Here is a 16624-nt window from a genome sequence, read left to right as displayed (position 1 = left end):
CGTATAACGCGCACAAACATATTACGCGCACAGATAATATTCTTTAGAAACAAATATTCAACTTTCTCTTGTTTATCAAAAACTGCTTACTGCACGATACAGTAAGCATTATCTGCTTAACTAGCAACATCCTCGGAGAAAAACACTAGCAACATTGGGAAGGGGGGGAAAAAAAGGTTTCAGTGAATTTAACCACTATGAAGACTTCATTTTATCAATTAATCAGTGCCTTGGCAGCAAACTACTCCAAATTCGGGTAAGGGATACACTTGGCAAATATACTAATATCAGTGGGGCTAGAAAAGTTTCCAAAAACAGCATTCAGCTAATTCACATTAATCATTGTTGATTATAACCAGGAGTTAATTGAAGAATTGACAATCTATTTTACCGAGTGTCATGATCACATTTGTATCAATTACTTGCTCACGAACGTCAACCCTGTGCAATTTCCAATGCCAAGCCGTGGTACCATGGTACCATTGATATGGTTACTCCCACAAAATTTAATAGCATTATTTGAAGCATAAACTCCCACCAAAATTTATCCTTCCTCAAACACAAAGATAATAGGGGTGCGTTTCCTCTACAATGTGTATGATATTCATGATTATAAAGATCTTGCTTATCTAATCACTTGAAAAGCTTGAGGGGGGCATTTCCCAACGGGGGACAATTCACCCTTGAGAGGCTAGATTCAAGGATTTCAAAATTTGGATTACAATTTTAATTTAGGACAAGATTTGTTAATTTCTTACGTGATTTAAATACATAACTGAAAATGTATATGACTATGTAGAATGTCAGGCAAAGGAGTCTTAGTTTTTAATTCAAGACATCAAATACGGTCTAGTCATCAATCTATTTCCATATTACCATCCATTTATCACCAAAATGGCAGCACCACAGTTGATTTCCCATTTCCTCTGAAATTGATCTGATACCACACAAATACACAATCTGCATTGAAAGAGAAGACTGACAAATGATATATAAAAAGTGAGAAAGAGAACTAGGAGAAGATACCAAGTTATCCAGTCATACTGAATACGGAATCAGTAGTCTGTGGCCTAAAAGGAATCAACCAAGAAAACTAATCACAGCATCACTAATTCAAGTGCCCGAAACCTTAAAACCTAAATGGTCAGTTACTCATGTAATGGTTCAGTCCAAATAGTTGTACTAGTGTAATGTACAATAAGCATGTCAAAGATCAGATTCCGCATTGTCTACCTTACAACCACCAGAGAATCCAAGCTTGCACTTCATAGTTTTGACAAAGAGTTATTTCGTAACAAAATGCACTTTATACTTGAGAGTTAGAACAGAATAGAACTAATTCTTAATATTTCGAGAGTTAATTTCTCCCAAATGTTTTTACATGCTCCCCAGGTATTCGATATGTGCCTTGTAGCTGTTCCGAATTCTGGAAATTTTCCTTAAATTCAGAACAAAAATCATTCAATGAATGGCAAAAGTTACCTTTGTAGTCCATCAGAAAATACCGCCTGTGCTTACTTCCTCTAACCCATTGTTGAGTTCCAAACAGAAGAGAGAATTACTTCAGCAGGACTAAATAACAATCGCTATGGTTCCACAAACATCTAAACTAAGTAAGCCGCAAACCCATAAGCATATTGAGCAAACCCAATTAAGTGATGTTGCCACATCCATAATTATTCTAAACATTAAGTATCATCCACGTATGATTTGAACGAACAGAATGATCAGGGCAATTGAAAAGCAACACACAAGAAATCAATGCAAAACGATGAAGACACAAAAGAAGTTAATCTATTAGACTTAGAAGACAATTAATATATAGCAATAGAGACAAGCCATAGGCTTTTTCTCGACAATAACACACCAGAAAGCAACATTAACCGTTCAATGATAATCCACCGGCATTAAACAACACGAGGTAACAGTTGATTGAAACCCTAACAACAAATTAAATTTCCTCGTTATATATATGAGAGGGAAAGCCTCCTCATACCGCCTCTTTAACCTGCTTAGGCATGGAACCAGCTTCAGGGATCTTACCATAACCCATCTTCTTAGCGCTAAGATCATCCTCTTCATCTCCATCCTCGCCATCAAATTCCTCATAGCGGTAATCGTAGCGGGTAGAGAAGAGGGACCAGACCAAGTACATGGTAGCGGCGGTAAGAGCGCCACAACCAACGCCAAAAAGCAAAGCGACCACGACACTGAGAATGTCCTTGGTGCGATCACGGAGAGAACTCATGTCATAGGAAGAAAGCCCAAAAGGCAAGACAGGAGCTTCTTGCGGCTTTTGGATAGCTTTGGGTTGAGAATCTTGATCATCACCATCATCATCAACGGTGGGGAAAACCCGGCGATCGAGGAGGATCTCAGAGGACGAACGTTGTTGAGTAATTTCGGTGACGATGGTGAAGAATCCGGAGGAGGAAGGGTGATGAGAGTTAGGGTAAATGGGCTTGATGGAGAAGGAGTAGGAGGAGATGAAGAGGGTTTTGCAGGGTCTAGCAGAGGCAGAGAACGAGAGAAAAGCAACAAGAATTGAGAAGAGAAGAAGAAGCTTTCGATTTCGTGAAGCCATTGAAATGGAAAAGAAACCCAGCCGATAGCCGGAATTGAAACTAGATGAATAAAAGGTGACACCGTGGACTTCTTCTTGGGTCAGAGAATATTATTTATTTACGGCCACCTGTAATTAAGGCAAGGAAAATGTTAAATAACTCCACTATATATATACTCTAATTTTGTTTATTTCTTCATTTTAATTTAAGTTTAGATTTAGTTGTTAAGATTTAGTATTTTAAAATTAAGGTTTAAAATTTAGGGTTTAGAATTTAAAGTTTATATTTTAGAGTTTAAAATTTAAGATTTAGGATTTAGAATTTTAAAGCCTATGATTTAGAATTCTTGAATTTAAAATATTTGAGTTTAGAATATTAAGATTTAGGATTTAAATTTTTAAAATTAATTTAGATTTTTAGAGTTTAAGGTTTTGCAATTTTAGAGTTTAAATTTTTAGGGTTAAATTATATATATAGAGAGAGAGAGAGAGAGAGGTAGGTGGGATAGGTATATCCTAGAATCAGAAAACGTAATTTGATAAAATTAAAATAATTAGTCAAATTAATTATTTGCTCAAAAGCTAGGGCTTCTTTTCATTTTAGATACTCAAAAATTCTATATTTCTATCTAGAAAAATATAAATTTTAACTCAACTCAACTCAATTAAGCCTTTATCTCATAATTTTATTGGGGTAGGCTATATGAATTCTCTTTCTCCACTATAAATAATTTTGGGTTAAATCTTCAGAAATGTGTAATGTTTCTAGGTCATGTTGTACTACTCTCCTCCAAGTCAGTTTATGTCTACTCCTTTTCTTTCTATACTCTGACCCAATATGTTTACGCTTTACATGACCAAATCACCTCAATCTTCATTCTCTCAACTTATTCTCAATTGGCACCACTCCTACATTTTCTCTAATACTCCTACTATAGATTTTATCTAGTCTAGTATAGTCACTCATCCATCTTAATATTCTCATCTCCATAACTCTCATCTTAGATACTTACAACTCTTTCATTACTCAACACTCAAAATTTTATTTTTATTTTTAACTTAAAACTCCTAACGTTTATATCATAAGAATACATGTCATCAGGTTTGACAAGTTTTTTACGTTGATTGTCACCTACCGCAATCTTCATTTTTTATTCAGGCTTTGAACCGATTAAGCACAAACTACTTAGACGAAATTTAAAAATATAAATTTTAAATGATTAAATATTTAAATTTATATTTTTATTAAAAATATAAATTCAAATCTTTCAATGTATATCAATCCTACAAGAAAAAGCTTTGTAATTACTCAACATGTAAACATAGTCGCCTGATTATGAAGACTAGCTAAAAGAGTCTGAACTATTACTTCTGTCATCTACTCCTATTTATTGAATAAATAAATAAAAGGAAAAGAGCATATAACAGTGGAACTTTTCCCACTACTATTATACATTTATGAAGTTATATGATATACAGGATTAACAACTAATTGGAGTTTACGGAAGCAACTGTTAAAAGATTGGCATCCTCTTTCGTTTCTACATGTGAATGTGAATTGGATTCTACTAAACTAACTCTTAAAATACGATCAGCCTCTTCTATGTCTATATATGAATTTGAGGAATCAGTATAAGGATCATTTGTAGACAGGCTATGGGTCTGGCTTGGGTTCTGCTGCCAGAAGTGATTTCTTATAGCCTTGTATTTTGAGTTGATGGCTGAAAACCCAGGATCAGAAAGAAGGTCTTGAATGGCCGTTCGACCTTCAAGCATGCTTACAACTTGAGACATTGTAGGCCTCAGCGTTGGGGATGCATTGGTACACAACAGAGCTACATTTAGCATCAACATTGCTTCCTCTGATGAATAGGCTGACCCCAACTCTGGATCAACCAGTTCCAGCATACTTCCTCTCTCTTGCAAAACATAAGCCTGGTACAAGTCCAAGCAAGTAAGGATGAAAAGAATCATTTCAGCTTATAGGACAATCATTTTAGACGATAGTCATTTGTAGATGAGTTATTTGGGAATGTCAGTAATATTAAATTTGAATCCAGAAATGAAACATAGGAATAACAAGTTGACTTTGTAAATGATAAATGATGTTTTCTTTTTGATTTGCAATGATGAAAAATGAGAAAAAATTTTCCAACTGCTTTAAAATTCTAGTAGATCCTCATAATTTCATCTTAATTGTTAGCAAGGAAGAAGCTAGGAAAGGAACTAGTTCTCATAATGGAGCAAAGGAAAGAAATTTTGAAGCTATCCAATTACCCAATCAAGAAGGTAAACAAATTCCTCCTTTGGCCTGTAATTTGTGTTGCTCTTTCCACTAACAATTTCCAATGCAACAACTCCAAAGCTATAAACATCTGCTTTGTTAGTTAAGTAACCACGCATTGCATACTCTGGAGCCATATAGCCACTGCAAAATCAAAATTCATAATGAACTCAGCACATGCTGTATAGGATCTATTTATGTGGATTTAACCAAGTATGAAAATAAATGTGATGAACAGCCTTAATGAAATGAAGAACTTACACATAATGACAAAGGAACATTTAAATCTATAATGCGCACGACAAAAGTATAAATAAGAGCAATTGTCTAGTGCAATGGTATAGATTTTAGGATTAGAATTTTGACAGAAAAAAAAAGTAGCAGTTCAAGGTTTGAGAGAAGATACTTCATGCAAAATGCTGGATGCAATAATCAAAGTACATGTAACACCAAGTTGCACAATGCGTTTTTAGGTCTATCAAGTGGATAATGGAGATGTGACCAAAATAGGGTTTGACCTGTGGGAGATTCATGGATTATGATGCAGAACTTGTATTTGTTTGAAATATAAACTTTTTACAACCCCAGTTAAAAACGAGCAGAAGATGGAAGGTATATAATGTTATTAGAAAAGAACGTACATAGTTCCAGCAACCCGGGTGCTGATATGGGTATTGTCATCTTCATTTAGCTTAGCCAAACCAAAATCTGAAATTTTGGCATTCAGATCCTTATCAAGCAACACATTGCTTGCCTTGATATCCCTGTGCACAATTTTTATTCTTGACTCTTCATGAAGGTATGACAAACCTCTAGCTACACCTAGACAAATTTTTTTCCTGGTAGGCCAGTCCAGTTTTAGCCTGCTTGTTGAATGCTTCCCTGTAAATAATTTAAATAAAGCCAATCAATTTTCCCTTTCCATTTTAAATACATTTGCTTAAGTCGTGTGCATGGTTTTGCTGGATATGAGTGGAAAACTCACCAAAAAGAGCACGAGATAGGCAGTTATTTTCCATGTACTCATATATGAGCATCAACTGGTTTCCCTCAACACAGCATCCATATAGTTTTACAAGATTGGGATGTTGCAGAGCAGATATCATGCCTATTTCATTCACAAATTCACGGTTACCTTGCTTAGACTTTGAGGAGAGCTGCTTTACTGCAATTACAGTTCCATCGGCTAGTAGACCCTGCATTCAATGGTTATAAGTTCCAATATTAGACTTCAAGTTAATAGTGATCAGTAGCAAATTAAAATCACACAAAGCTATAGAAATTAAAAATGGCCAATTGAATATGACGTTCCTGCTTCCTTTTGGTTCACTTCTGACCTCAACTTTGATTTCTACAGACAACTAACTTTTTGTACTGAAAATAGTTTACGGAATCAAATGATTATTTGGAAATGAACCTGCAAGGCTCTTAATTCAATTTCCTTAGAGATTAAGACTTAAGGTAGCTCATCTGAAACCCGTTAAAATCCAAAACTGGAGCTTTCAAGTTAAATTTAATATACTAGATATTCTATACAATTTGCAAATTAACTTTCCTAATATTTTCTTTATCGTGTTTACAACAATTTCTGGATCCAAAAATCAAAGTATTTTATGGATGTCAATCACATTGTAAAATGATTAGTTTTATCAGCAGTTTAAATAGAACATTTAAGATGGATGATGAAATGAAACAGGCAATTACCTTGTAAACCGAGCCAAAACCACCCTCTCCAATTTTGTTTTCCGCATCAAAGTTCTTAGTGGAAGCTTTTATTTGTTTTAGTGTGAATATTCCTGTTTGCAGATCTAGACCTCTCAGCTCTGCAAAATGCAGTTTTATATGTCAATAGGGAATTCTAAATCATTTCCCCCTTTGTTCTTTTGCAAACATGGAAGGTGTATAACCATAACCAAATCTCTCTAGTGTGCATAATAATAAATGTTATGATTTGTGAGAATAGCATGGCAATACTATGACCAATTTAACAGCTTATATGCAGTATGGAAACTTAACCAGATTCAGAAGTAAATTCTATGGATGCAACAATTATTTCTCTGAGTTCTGAGTGGAAAAGAAGTCATGTTTAGTAAGAAGAAAAATATATGAAAGGAAATTCAAGCTTAATGCTTGCTTTTCTGGAGTAGGCTAGCTAGCGGTGGTGTTTCTGTATTTGGTTTTAGTGTGCAGACTTGCAAATTTAGCCATATTGGATAATGGAGAAACGACATTTAGGAATAGAGACAAATAAATTCCACGTGACAATATATTGAATGTACAATGTGACATATAGGGGGTTTCAAACATATTTTACGTGTACAAATTTGAATGCAAGATTTCAATGAACTTTCGTTCTTTGCCCCTATAAGGCTATAACAAAGATTACTAGCGGGATGTGTAACACCTTTATCTGCAGACACTTTGCCTCCCAGACAGCCTTTCCTCCACATGATACCCAGGAACAGAAGGATAAGAAACAATGTTGCAGCCACAGTGCCAGTCACTATGATGACTTCCTTTTTGTTATCTGAAGGTGGTTTGAAGTCTGTGCAATAAAAAAAACAATGGGAATAATTCACATCAATAAATTTTGAGATAATTGTCGAATTTTGACTTGTTAGATACCAGTGTAGACTGTACATCAGTTGATTGGGGGACCTTAATTGAAGTGAAATTGAATTGAAAATGAGTTAGTGAAAAGTATTTTTTTTTTTTTCAACTTCCAACTTAGAAATCATTCCCCACTCCCTAGGTTACAACATTTCTATGTCATTATAAGACTTGCCAGTGGTGGCCTTCTTAAAAGAAGTCTCCACTCCAGTCATCTTATTCAACATGCCTTGCTGGATACAAATTGGCATCAGGCAAACTGCCAATTTTGGGGGTGCTTATATACCCTAATCTGCTATTTATTGACCAATATTAGTGAGTTTCAGTTACAATTCTTGAGGAATAACATGTAATAGCGATAGAGTGTCTGAAAATAATATACCTCGTTAGAAGAAGACACAAGACACAAAAGGTAAAGAGTACCACAATTTTCATAAGGGAAAAATAAAATACTTGTAACGCCACATACTTTTTAGTTTAGTTACCCAAAAGTGTTAGCTTTATAATTTTTTTTTTCGAAGTTCAGGTTATTTAAAGAAGTGTTTTTGGGAGAAATTTTATCTTACTTGGATCAACTGATATAGCTGATATAAGAGGGCCATAAACTCCTCTAACTGGTATGCCTGTTGTCCCTCTTCCAGCCCAATAAAAGTGAATCTTTAACGTGTGGCTTGTTACAGCCACAGTAAATCTCTTTACAATTGGCCTACCAACGTCACCAGCCTCTTCTGCGATGTTAAAATCTTTCAGAACCAACTTTCCCTGTATACACACAATCCATAAATAATAAAATATAAGGACATAAAATTGGTGCAGTTTTTTTTTTATTTTTCTTTTTACCAGGAAAACTTAGTTACCTGGATATAAACATCAAATAAACGCTTCCCAAGACTATAAAATGAAGTGTCATTTGTGAAAACAATCTCTGCAAAGTGGAGCTTTACAGTATAATTCCCATTCATAAGGCAAAGTCCATAGTAAGTGAGAGAGAGAGGAGAAACGCGCGCTGTGGTGTACAGTTGTGCATCTAGAGCAGAGGCATTGGATATAGCAGAATTATTGGTCTGAACATAGGAATCAGCATCTCTGTCATTGTCCATGAAGTTTCCAGTGCTGCTAAATGCCCAAGACTGATGAGAGTAAAACAGAGAAGCACCTCTTGCTTCTAAATCAGCTTGGAATGTGGTGTTATCACCGGCAATTACCTCTTTACCACCACAATTAATATGCAAGGAGTAATCTGATAAGAAATCACAATGCAAAAGAACGATTTAAATACATAATTTCCAGAAAAGGCTAAAATGGAAGTGGAATATGGAACCTAGTTGAATCAACTGACAGGATTTTTTCCATTTTCACTGCCGACTAACTAGAATTTGTCTCCCGGTTTTCCTCTCTTCCGGCCATATCTCGTTTCTTAACTTTAATAAACATAATGCATCTCTTACTGATTTTTATCTGATAAGAAACTCAGAAAATTGGCAAAACATTTTTATTAAATTAAAGAAATTCTATATCATTCTGAATTTCAGAAACTTGCCATATTTTTATCAATGACAAGAAACTATGTTATGCACAATCAACTATATTTCAAAAATAATTCCTGAATCACTAATTCATCAAATGAAGTTGAAATACTTAATACATTCCTTCCTTAAAATTACCATTTTTTCGTTTTCTTGGTCCTACATACACAATGTGCAAACAAACCATTTCCTTCTCTCCAACCTAATGGTATTCATTAAACTGTAATTACACTAACTACTGGGAGGTCTCGTTTTATGAGGATTTTCTATTAATGATTTTATGTAACAACCATGTGAAAGGTTTCTTATTTCATTAGAAATAGATTTGGGAACTTTATTAATGAAAGTATGATTTAGGCGTCTTGATGGTTTTGGCAAAAAGCAATTGATGAGATAGTGAAGTAAAAGGTAGGAAGTTCCATGAGAGAACAATTACTCCTAAAGTTAACGAGAAGCAGGAAGTTGTGAAAGAGAACAAAAATCATCATGATCTTTTGTACAGCCAACTGTGGCATATAATATAAGTCATCTGTTAGTGATATTTCAGGATATATCCGACTAATACATTTATTTTACTTTTGGAAAATATATTATGCGTAATATCCAAAATTATGGTGAACTGCTGATTATTGACTTCGAGACCCTGAAAAAGGTTAATTAAAGCATAAGAATTCTTATATTAATGTGTTCGACTTTTTTCCCTTCGAAGTTCTTTATGCTTCTGCAAGCCTGACTATTCCATGTTGAACAGAGATACTTGGATATGAATAAAGCTTTAAATTAGAAAGAAAATCTGTGAAATTTTCAAGAAATGGCCAAGTCAAACAAACTGAACATGCCAATTGTAAAAAGGGTGCATGCATTTCTGGAACTCACGTTTACTTGAAGAAGAACAAGGAAAGTCCTGTTTCAGGCATGAATGGACTTTACTTCTGTGACATGAGAAGAAGAAACACCAAGTACTATCAATCAGCAATAGACCACATGGGACATCAAAATCTAGAATTTAAAGGGAAAAATAACTGAAAATGAGCAATAACAATATCCTTATATACAAATATTTGATAATAAACATACAATTCTTACAATTTGTTTGCTGATGAAGAGTAACTCTCCACTAAGTTCCTAGAAAAAGCAAATGACATGGTTCAACATAATTTGCATAAATAAGAACCACAGTTATTATAAAGAAGAAGAAGAAGAAGAAACATTTTTATTATACTCACACACTCCCTCCAGGACATTCAATTGGACTTGAGCTTCCCCACGTGAAGTTGTTATCAGAAAAATCCCTACAGATGAAACCCAGTAAAAGCTTCAACAGTTATCATCTACATAGTTCAAGTATGGCAGCAGTAAAACGCTATCCTAATATGATTTTTTCCCCTTGTGAGATTAATTTTACTTCCAAATTGAAGATGGTGAGTTACATTGGATTATATGACACCATTTGCACATCCTTGCACTTGCATATTTAAGTTGCTCCAGAAGCAAATGGTTTAAATAAGCATTCCCTAAAAGCTGTTGGACCAGGACAACTTTTGGGAAGATGTGGAACTTCAAGCTTGAAAATGTATGTGAAGGAAATAAACATACACATTCTTGTTCCTTTCAAGGACCCATTCAGGTATAGATCTAGTGAGCTTGTTTCCTGTCAAGTACCTAATAAAATAATAAATAGCCAACGTTACGCTAACTCAAGTACAGCCAACAAATTTATAATATTCACTTGGGACATCCACTTACATAAAATCTACTTTCGCCAATTGGGAAAATGATGTAGGAATTCCTCCAGTCAGGTTATTGAAGCTGAGATCTCTACGTTGACAAGGAAAAACAAATAATCCGAGAAGAAAAAAGGAAGGGGGAAAAGAGAGGGAAAATTTAAAAGCAATTTTCCGTTCCATGTGTATGGATTTAGACCCCCTTCACATGGGATTTTTTGTTTTTAAATGCTGGCTAAGATCCAGTAGAGAAATTCCACATAACATAAAATATGAGTTTGGTATATCAAGCCACATACACAGAAAGTGGTATCCCAAGCTTAAAGCCAATTTTTTTCATTAATTCTGGGATTTCTTCAAAATGATATATGAAAAGGCTTTAATTTTACCATTGTTTGAGAGAATAAAATTTAGTCATATTAACAATATTAGGTTTGAATGAGAAAACATCCATTGTTAGGGACTCATTAGAGACTTGAGATGAATCTACTCACAGATTTTTTAGTTTTTTCATGTTCCCAATAAATTCTGGGATCTCTCCAGATAGCATGCAATTCCTTAGTATCCTGCATTTAACAACTGATGTTAAATTTTAATTATCCATGTCAGTACAAGCAAAGAATAACATATGATCACCAAAACTGTAACTCACAGTGTCTTGATCGATTCCATATCACTCAAAGGTGGGAATGTTGAACCTTTTCCTTTCAGATCACTAATCCGCCTGAAAGTCATAAAATAGCAAAAGCAAACTCTTAACAAAAGGCCTCCTTTTTTACGAAATAAAACAAAACTAAGATATTATGATAGCATACAGATCGATTAGGCTTGTCAACACAGAAATGGTAGAAGGTATAGGCCCCTCAAGTGAGCAACCCTGTATGTGCCTGTAAGAAAAATAAAACAATTAAAAAAAAAAGCTCAGATGAATTATCTCAAAATGGAGATGGCAAAAAGCTTTGTATGGAAACTTACAGTTTCTGAATCTGTGTCAATTTGCTGATGAAACCAGGTATCTTTCCTGAGAAATTATTATCACTTATTCTCCTAAAAGGCATCAAGAAATGAAAACTCAAGAGGTGTTGCAGGAAGTATTATTATTTAAAAAAAAAAAAAAGAGATTAAAAATATGAAGAATCTGATTTAAAAATCCCAACAACATTGTTTTTAGTAAATGTTGTTGTTGTATACTGTTAAAGCATCAAAAGAAAGATATAAACAATCATAGCACATTAAATGTCGGATTCCTTAGGCTTCAGAATCAGTTAGTTACTATACTGGCTTAACTGAAAGGATACAAGGAGAAGCTATCTACTCACAAATCAGTCAAGTTGACCAACTTGGTAAGCTCTGAGGGTAATTTTCCTGTGAATGCATTTGATGAAATGATACTGAAGAGAAGAATAATAAGCAAAATGTTAACAGCAGAAAAAGGAATTCTGTTAGCACAAGATCAAAGAATCAATGGGCACGGAGAAGACATGGAATTACATTTTCTGTAACTTTATCAATTTTCCAATTTCTGGTGGAATGGATCCTGAAAATTTATTTCCCTCAATGCTCCTGCAAATCAAACGTGTTAATATCCCACCGTGCAAAACAATCTAAATGATTTTGAAATCAAATTCCAGGCAGGCAAAGTCCAGCCTGGATAGGTATCAGTATCACACTATCACTGATTATAGATGTCACTGCCGCCCAACCTTAAACCAAAAATCAATTGCTTTTAGCTAAAACTATATACTGGACAAAATATGCTCTTTCTTTGAAATATTTCCCATTTGATTGGTACGATTTACTTTCACATTGAACCTTTAACAAGTAGCTACTTCAAATGGTAATAAGGGTCAAATGAATCCAAGCAGAACCAGTTCAAATCTCCAGCAAGCTTTAAAATCGATTAAGTAATAGAATAACCCCAAAAAAATTATCAACAAGAACAGAATTAAACATACAGGTTCTTGAGGGTGGTGATATTGGTGAGAACTTTTGGAAATGAACCAGACAATCGATTCCCCATAAAAGAGCTGCATGATTATTAGCAAAAGATTATAATCTGAGGTTAGTTTAAAGCATTTTCAAACAGAGGAATTGGTGAGTATTCTTACAGATCGACTAAGCGCATGGTAGCCCATTGGATAGGTATAGAACCAGTGAGGCAGTTGCGACTGAGGTCCCTGCTTGACAATTAAGTGAAGATTTGTAACCATTCTGGACTGAACTCAAAAATTTTTATATATTTATCCATCAAAGAGAAATTTCAGATTTGCTCACAGTAGTTCAAGGTAGCCAAGCTTTGAAAATTCTGGTGGAACGATTCCAGATAGATTCTGAGCCTTTAAGGCACTGCATGTATTCACACAGCAAATTAGAAACAACTAGCCATGAATTCTTCAAGAACTCAAAAGAGCAAAATAATATTTGAAATTGAATCCATCACCTTACTGGTCTATATCCTACCTTAATTTCATTAAAATGTTACAGAATCTACTCAGGGGGATTCTAGTTACGTGGACGTGTTCGTGGTGAAAAACTCAGTGAATTCAATAGGCTAGCGCATCAAAATCTTATATTGATTGTGATTGATCTGGACTTTCAAGGATTACAGTGTGTGTGCATATTTATTTTTAATAAAAAAAATTCTAATTCTGACTATTTATATTAGAGTAGGATGGTATCACGAATTAATTGTTATGCAGCTATTACTTATTTCTCTAATCCAATTAAAATTATATTTGAATCGGGCACCACACGTTAACTATTGAAGTCATCGACTGTCTCGGTTGACTTCAACATGTCTGATTTGACACTGGAGCGGCATATAATCCCCTCTTTATTTTGCAAAAAAAATAATTTTCTTAAACATTTGTTTTATATTATATACTTGAGGAACTTAAAAAAAATTAATTAATAAAAAAAACATTTTGTTAATCAAGCCTAAAAAGTTTTATAATTTAGAAACTTAATTATTAAATTTTACAATATATTATGACATCTTATACAATGGATATTAAGGTTTTTTTTTTTCGAAAAATATTTTTTATATCTTTTAGTGTTTGAAATATTTATAAAATTTTCAAGAAAATGATTTTTTTTAAAAAAAGTTATTTTTTTATATTTTAATAATTTTATTAAAAAGTGAAACCATTTATACATACAAAATATAAATACATATTATTAATTTAATATTATAATTAAATAATAAAAAATATTTTTATATATAATTATTTTTTGTAAAATAAATAAAGCTTGAATGTGTACTTTAAAAATAATGTTTTTTTTTCTTATAATATGATAGATTTATTCATCAAGTTATCTTATAAATTCAAGATTTTATATTTTTAATTAACAATACTAATTTCTTATTAATTTTAAAAATAAGTTTTTAAAATAATTTTACGTAAATAGAAATTATTATAAATGAGTGATGTGAACTATTGCAACTTGCAAACCACTCAATGAGGTATGGCCCTTCACACAAGGCAACATGGCCATTGGTGCAGCTTTCCTAATCATTCCAATCCACACCAAACTTTCTGCTAGCATCTGCCAAATGCCATAATTATATATTCTCTATATATTACATAGTAGAATTTCATGAATAAATTCCAGTTAAAAAATATATATATAACGAATAAATATCGGGGTGGTGTTTACTGATAGTTATTTTCAAATTAAGAGTTTAAATTCTAATCAGAGTAATTAATTGAAAAATAAAGTAGATAAATAAACAGAAGAAGTAGAAAAAAAAGGACAGGGAACACAAAGAATAGAGGAAAGCAGAGAGAAGAGATTACATACATGCTTACTACATGGCAAGTGGAGTTGTGATTGAAGCTGCAATTACAAGTGACAGTGCTTTCAAACCCTTTCTTTTCATCCAAAACACTCCAATTCCCTTTTCCACTGCATGGATCCATTCCAAAATCCCAATCTTTCTTCCCCAGTTTTCTCCCTATCTCTTTCAATGCCTTCACTGCACAAAACCCACATATATAACAACAAAACAATCCTTTAAAACTTTGGTTTAAATCAAAATGGAGTTGTATGAAACTATGAAAATTGGTAGACTAATTATGGAAACTGGGGGAGAAAGAAAGATGAAAAAAAAAATGTATTATTTATGGTAGCTATTATACCTTCTGCTGGGTGAAGCTTAGCGGTGGTGTTAGCTGCAAGTCCAGAGACAGCAAAAGAAAAGAAGGTGAAGAAACAGAAGATGGGGAGCAGAAGCTTCAGCTTTGGACTTGCAAAATCAGCTGCCATTTTCATCCTTATCTTTGGTTGCTCTTTTCTTCTTTATCTCTCTTCTTCCTCTTAGCCACTTATTTTAGGCTTTAAAGATGTTAATTGGTTTGGTCTCACCTGAAGAGAGAGAGAGAGAGAGAAGATTTATTATAGAAAAAAGTGTAATGGACCAACTGTGAGAGTGTATGAATGATTATGGTCATATGCCACTGCATCCGGTGTACTATATTATAATATATACTCGTCTGTATTTTCAAGGAAAATATTTTTTAAATTCTCCACTTTTTTTAGTTTTTACTCTATTAATCTATTTTTAATAGATAAAAATAAAACTTAACAACATTAAATAAAAACGCAAAAGTTTAAGGGCTTAAAAATAAATTTTTCTATTTTCAATTTCAAAGATTTTGTCATAATCTATTTATTTAATAACAGTCTCAATGGGAAGCATACTTATCGCCAGTCCTACTCCCTAAGTACTATGACTTTTATAATTTTAAAAAAATTATAAAAAAATATTCTATAATTTTATTAATTTTCATTTTAAAATTTATAATTTATTGACAAAATTATAAATATAATAATATTATATTTTGCAATACAGGGTAATTCCTTTTATTTGAATTTTGAAGTAACTTCTTGCTGTATTTTATTATAAGAAAAGACAATTTCGGTAAATTGCATTCAAGTCAAATCAAAAAAAGAAAATCCATTGCATAAATGAGTTGGCTCATATTAAATTGTGCAAAAGAAAATCATAACATGCTATTTGGGGCACGGGCCCCGCTGCCCCGTGATGACCAAAATTATAAAATGTGGTCATTCGATAAAAAAATATAAAACAAAATTGTGGTCAATTGCCCCTGCGTTGAATCTCAATTACATAGTTTAATAAACTTTACATAATTAACAGTACTTATATATTACAAAGTATTATTAAAGAAAAATTTCACTTTGGTTAAACACGTGTTCCACTTTGCTAATTTTTCATAATAATTAGGATAATTATATATATATATATATATATATGAGAAATTTTGAAATTTTTTTTATTAAATATAATAATTCATTTCTTTTTTTAATTATTAATAATAATAAACAGAAGGTTCACTCGGCAGTTCGGGGTTAGAGAAGATTTTCAACTTTATTTTATCTCCCTACTTTAATTAGATGACATCCCATGAGTACTCACAATGCTTTAGTATTAATTAAATAAAAATTTTAAATTATTTTTTGATAATATTTAAAGTAAGATTTATTTATTTTTATCCTCACAATGCTAGTTGATAGTGAACAGCAGCAGCCTGACAGACCTTTCGCAATCAAGTGTTTTCACTTTGCACATATCTCATATTAATAATATATATATATATATATACCAGACAAAATCACCCTCTCCCACTTTCTTTGAAGCTTCACGCGTTTTCAAGCACTACATCTACATGCATGGCATGCAGCAGCAGCAGCATTATTCTCATTCTTTTTCATTCCTTCCTCTCCCACATCAACTTCTGTCTATTGCTATTGATAACTATCAAGTTGATGAGTAATAGAATATACAATATTCTTGTTCATGAAATGGTTTTACCAATACACCAGTAAAAGAAAATTCCAATGAAAATTTACTATTTTCTTAGTATTTAAAATCATAAATATAATTGAAAACTCA

At 33.0% G+C, this 16624-nt stretch overlaps 2 protein-coding genes across 2 annotated transcripts; both read right to left on the bottom strand.

Annotated features, from left to right (window-relative positions):
* Positions 1-1772: 1772 nt before the first annotated feature.
* LOC110640292 (uncharacterized) lies at positions 1773-2706 on the bottom strand. The gene has a single exon (XM_021791542.2). The coding sequence runs from the start codon at positions 2582-2584 to the stop codon at positions 1991-1993; it is 594 nt and encodes a 197-aa protein (XP_021647234.1). The 5' UTR covers positions 2585-2706; the 3' UTR covers positions 1773-1990.
* Positions 2707-3983: 1277 nt separating this feature from the next.
* On the bottom strand, positions 3984-15156 carry LOC110640293 (probable LRR receptor-like serine/threonine-protein kinase At1g07650). Its single transcript, XM_021791543.2, has 24 exons — positions 14847-15156; positions 14509-14683; positions 12982-13053; positions 12816-12884; positions 12663-12734; positions 12199-12270; positions 12027-12098; positions 11683-11754; positions 11523-11594; positions 11360-11431; positions 11202-11273; positions 10730-10801; positions 10580-10645; positions 10210-10275; positions 10070-10108; positions 9860-9915; positions 8315-8697; positions 8024-8219; positions 7252-7392; positions 6552-6670; positions 5833-6043; positions 5489-5729; positions 4841-4991; positions 3984-4498 (listed from the first exon to the last, which is right to left on the bottom strand). The coding sequence occupies exons 1-24, from the start codon at positions 14977-14979 to the stop codon at positions 4052-4054; spliced, it is 3141 nt and encodes a 1046-aa protein (XP_021647235.2). The 5' UTR covers positions 14980-15156; the 3' UTR covers positions 3984-4051.
* Between the last annotated feature and the right edge of the window lie 1468 nt (positions 15157-16624).

The sequence above is a fragment of the Hevea brasiliensis genome, chromosome 9, assembly GCF_030052815.1.
Source record: "Hevea brasiliensis isolate MT/VB/25A 57/8 chromosome 9, ASM3005281v1, whole genome shotgun sequence".
In the NCBI taxonomy this organism is placed as follows: Eukaryota; Viridiplantae; Streptophyta; class Magnoliopsida; order Malpighiales; family Euphorbiaceae; genus Hevea; species Hevea brasiliensis.
Note: the sequence above shows the minus strand (reverse complement) of the source record. Positions and strands in the feature narration are given on the sequence as shown.

Coding starts and splice junctions, on each gene's coding strand:
- LOC110640292 (XM_021791542.2), bottom strand. CDS start 2,584: ATGGCTTCACGAAATCGAAAGCTTCTTCTTCTCTTCTCAATTCTTGTT.
- LOC110640293 (XM_021791543.2), bottom strand. CDS start 14,979: ATGAAAATGGCAGCTGATTTTGCAAGTCCAAAGCTGAAGCTTCTGCTC. Junction 12,271..12,662: donor ATCACCACCCTCAAGAACCT/GTATGTTTAATT, acceptor TTTGATTTGCAG/GAGCATTGAGGGAAATAAAT. Junction 12,099..12,198: donor TTGATAAAGTTACAGAAAAT/GTAATTCCATGT, acceptor TCTTCTCTTCAG/TATCATTTCATCAAATGCAT.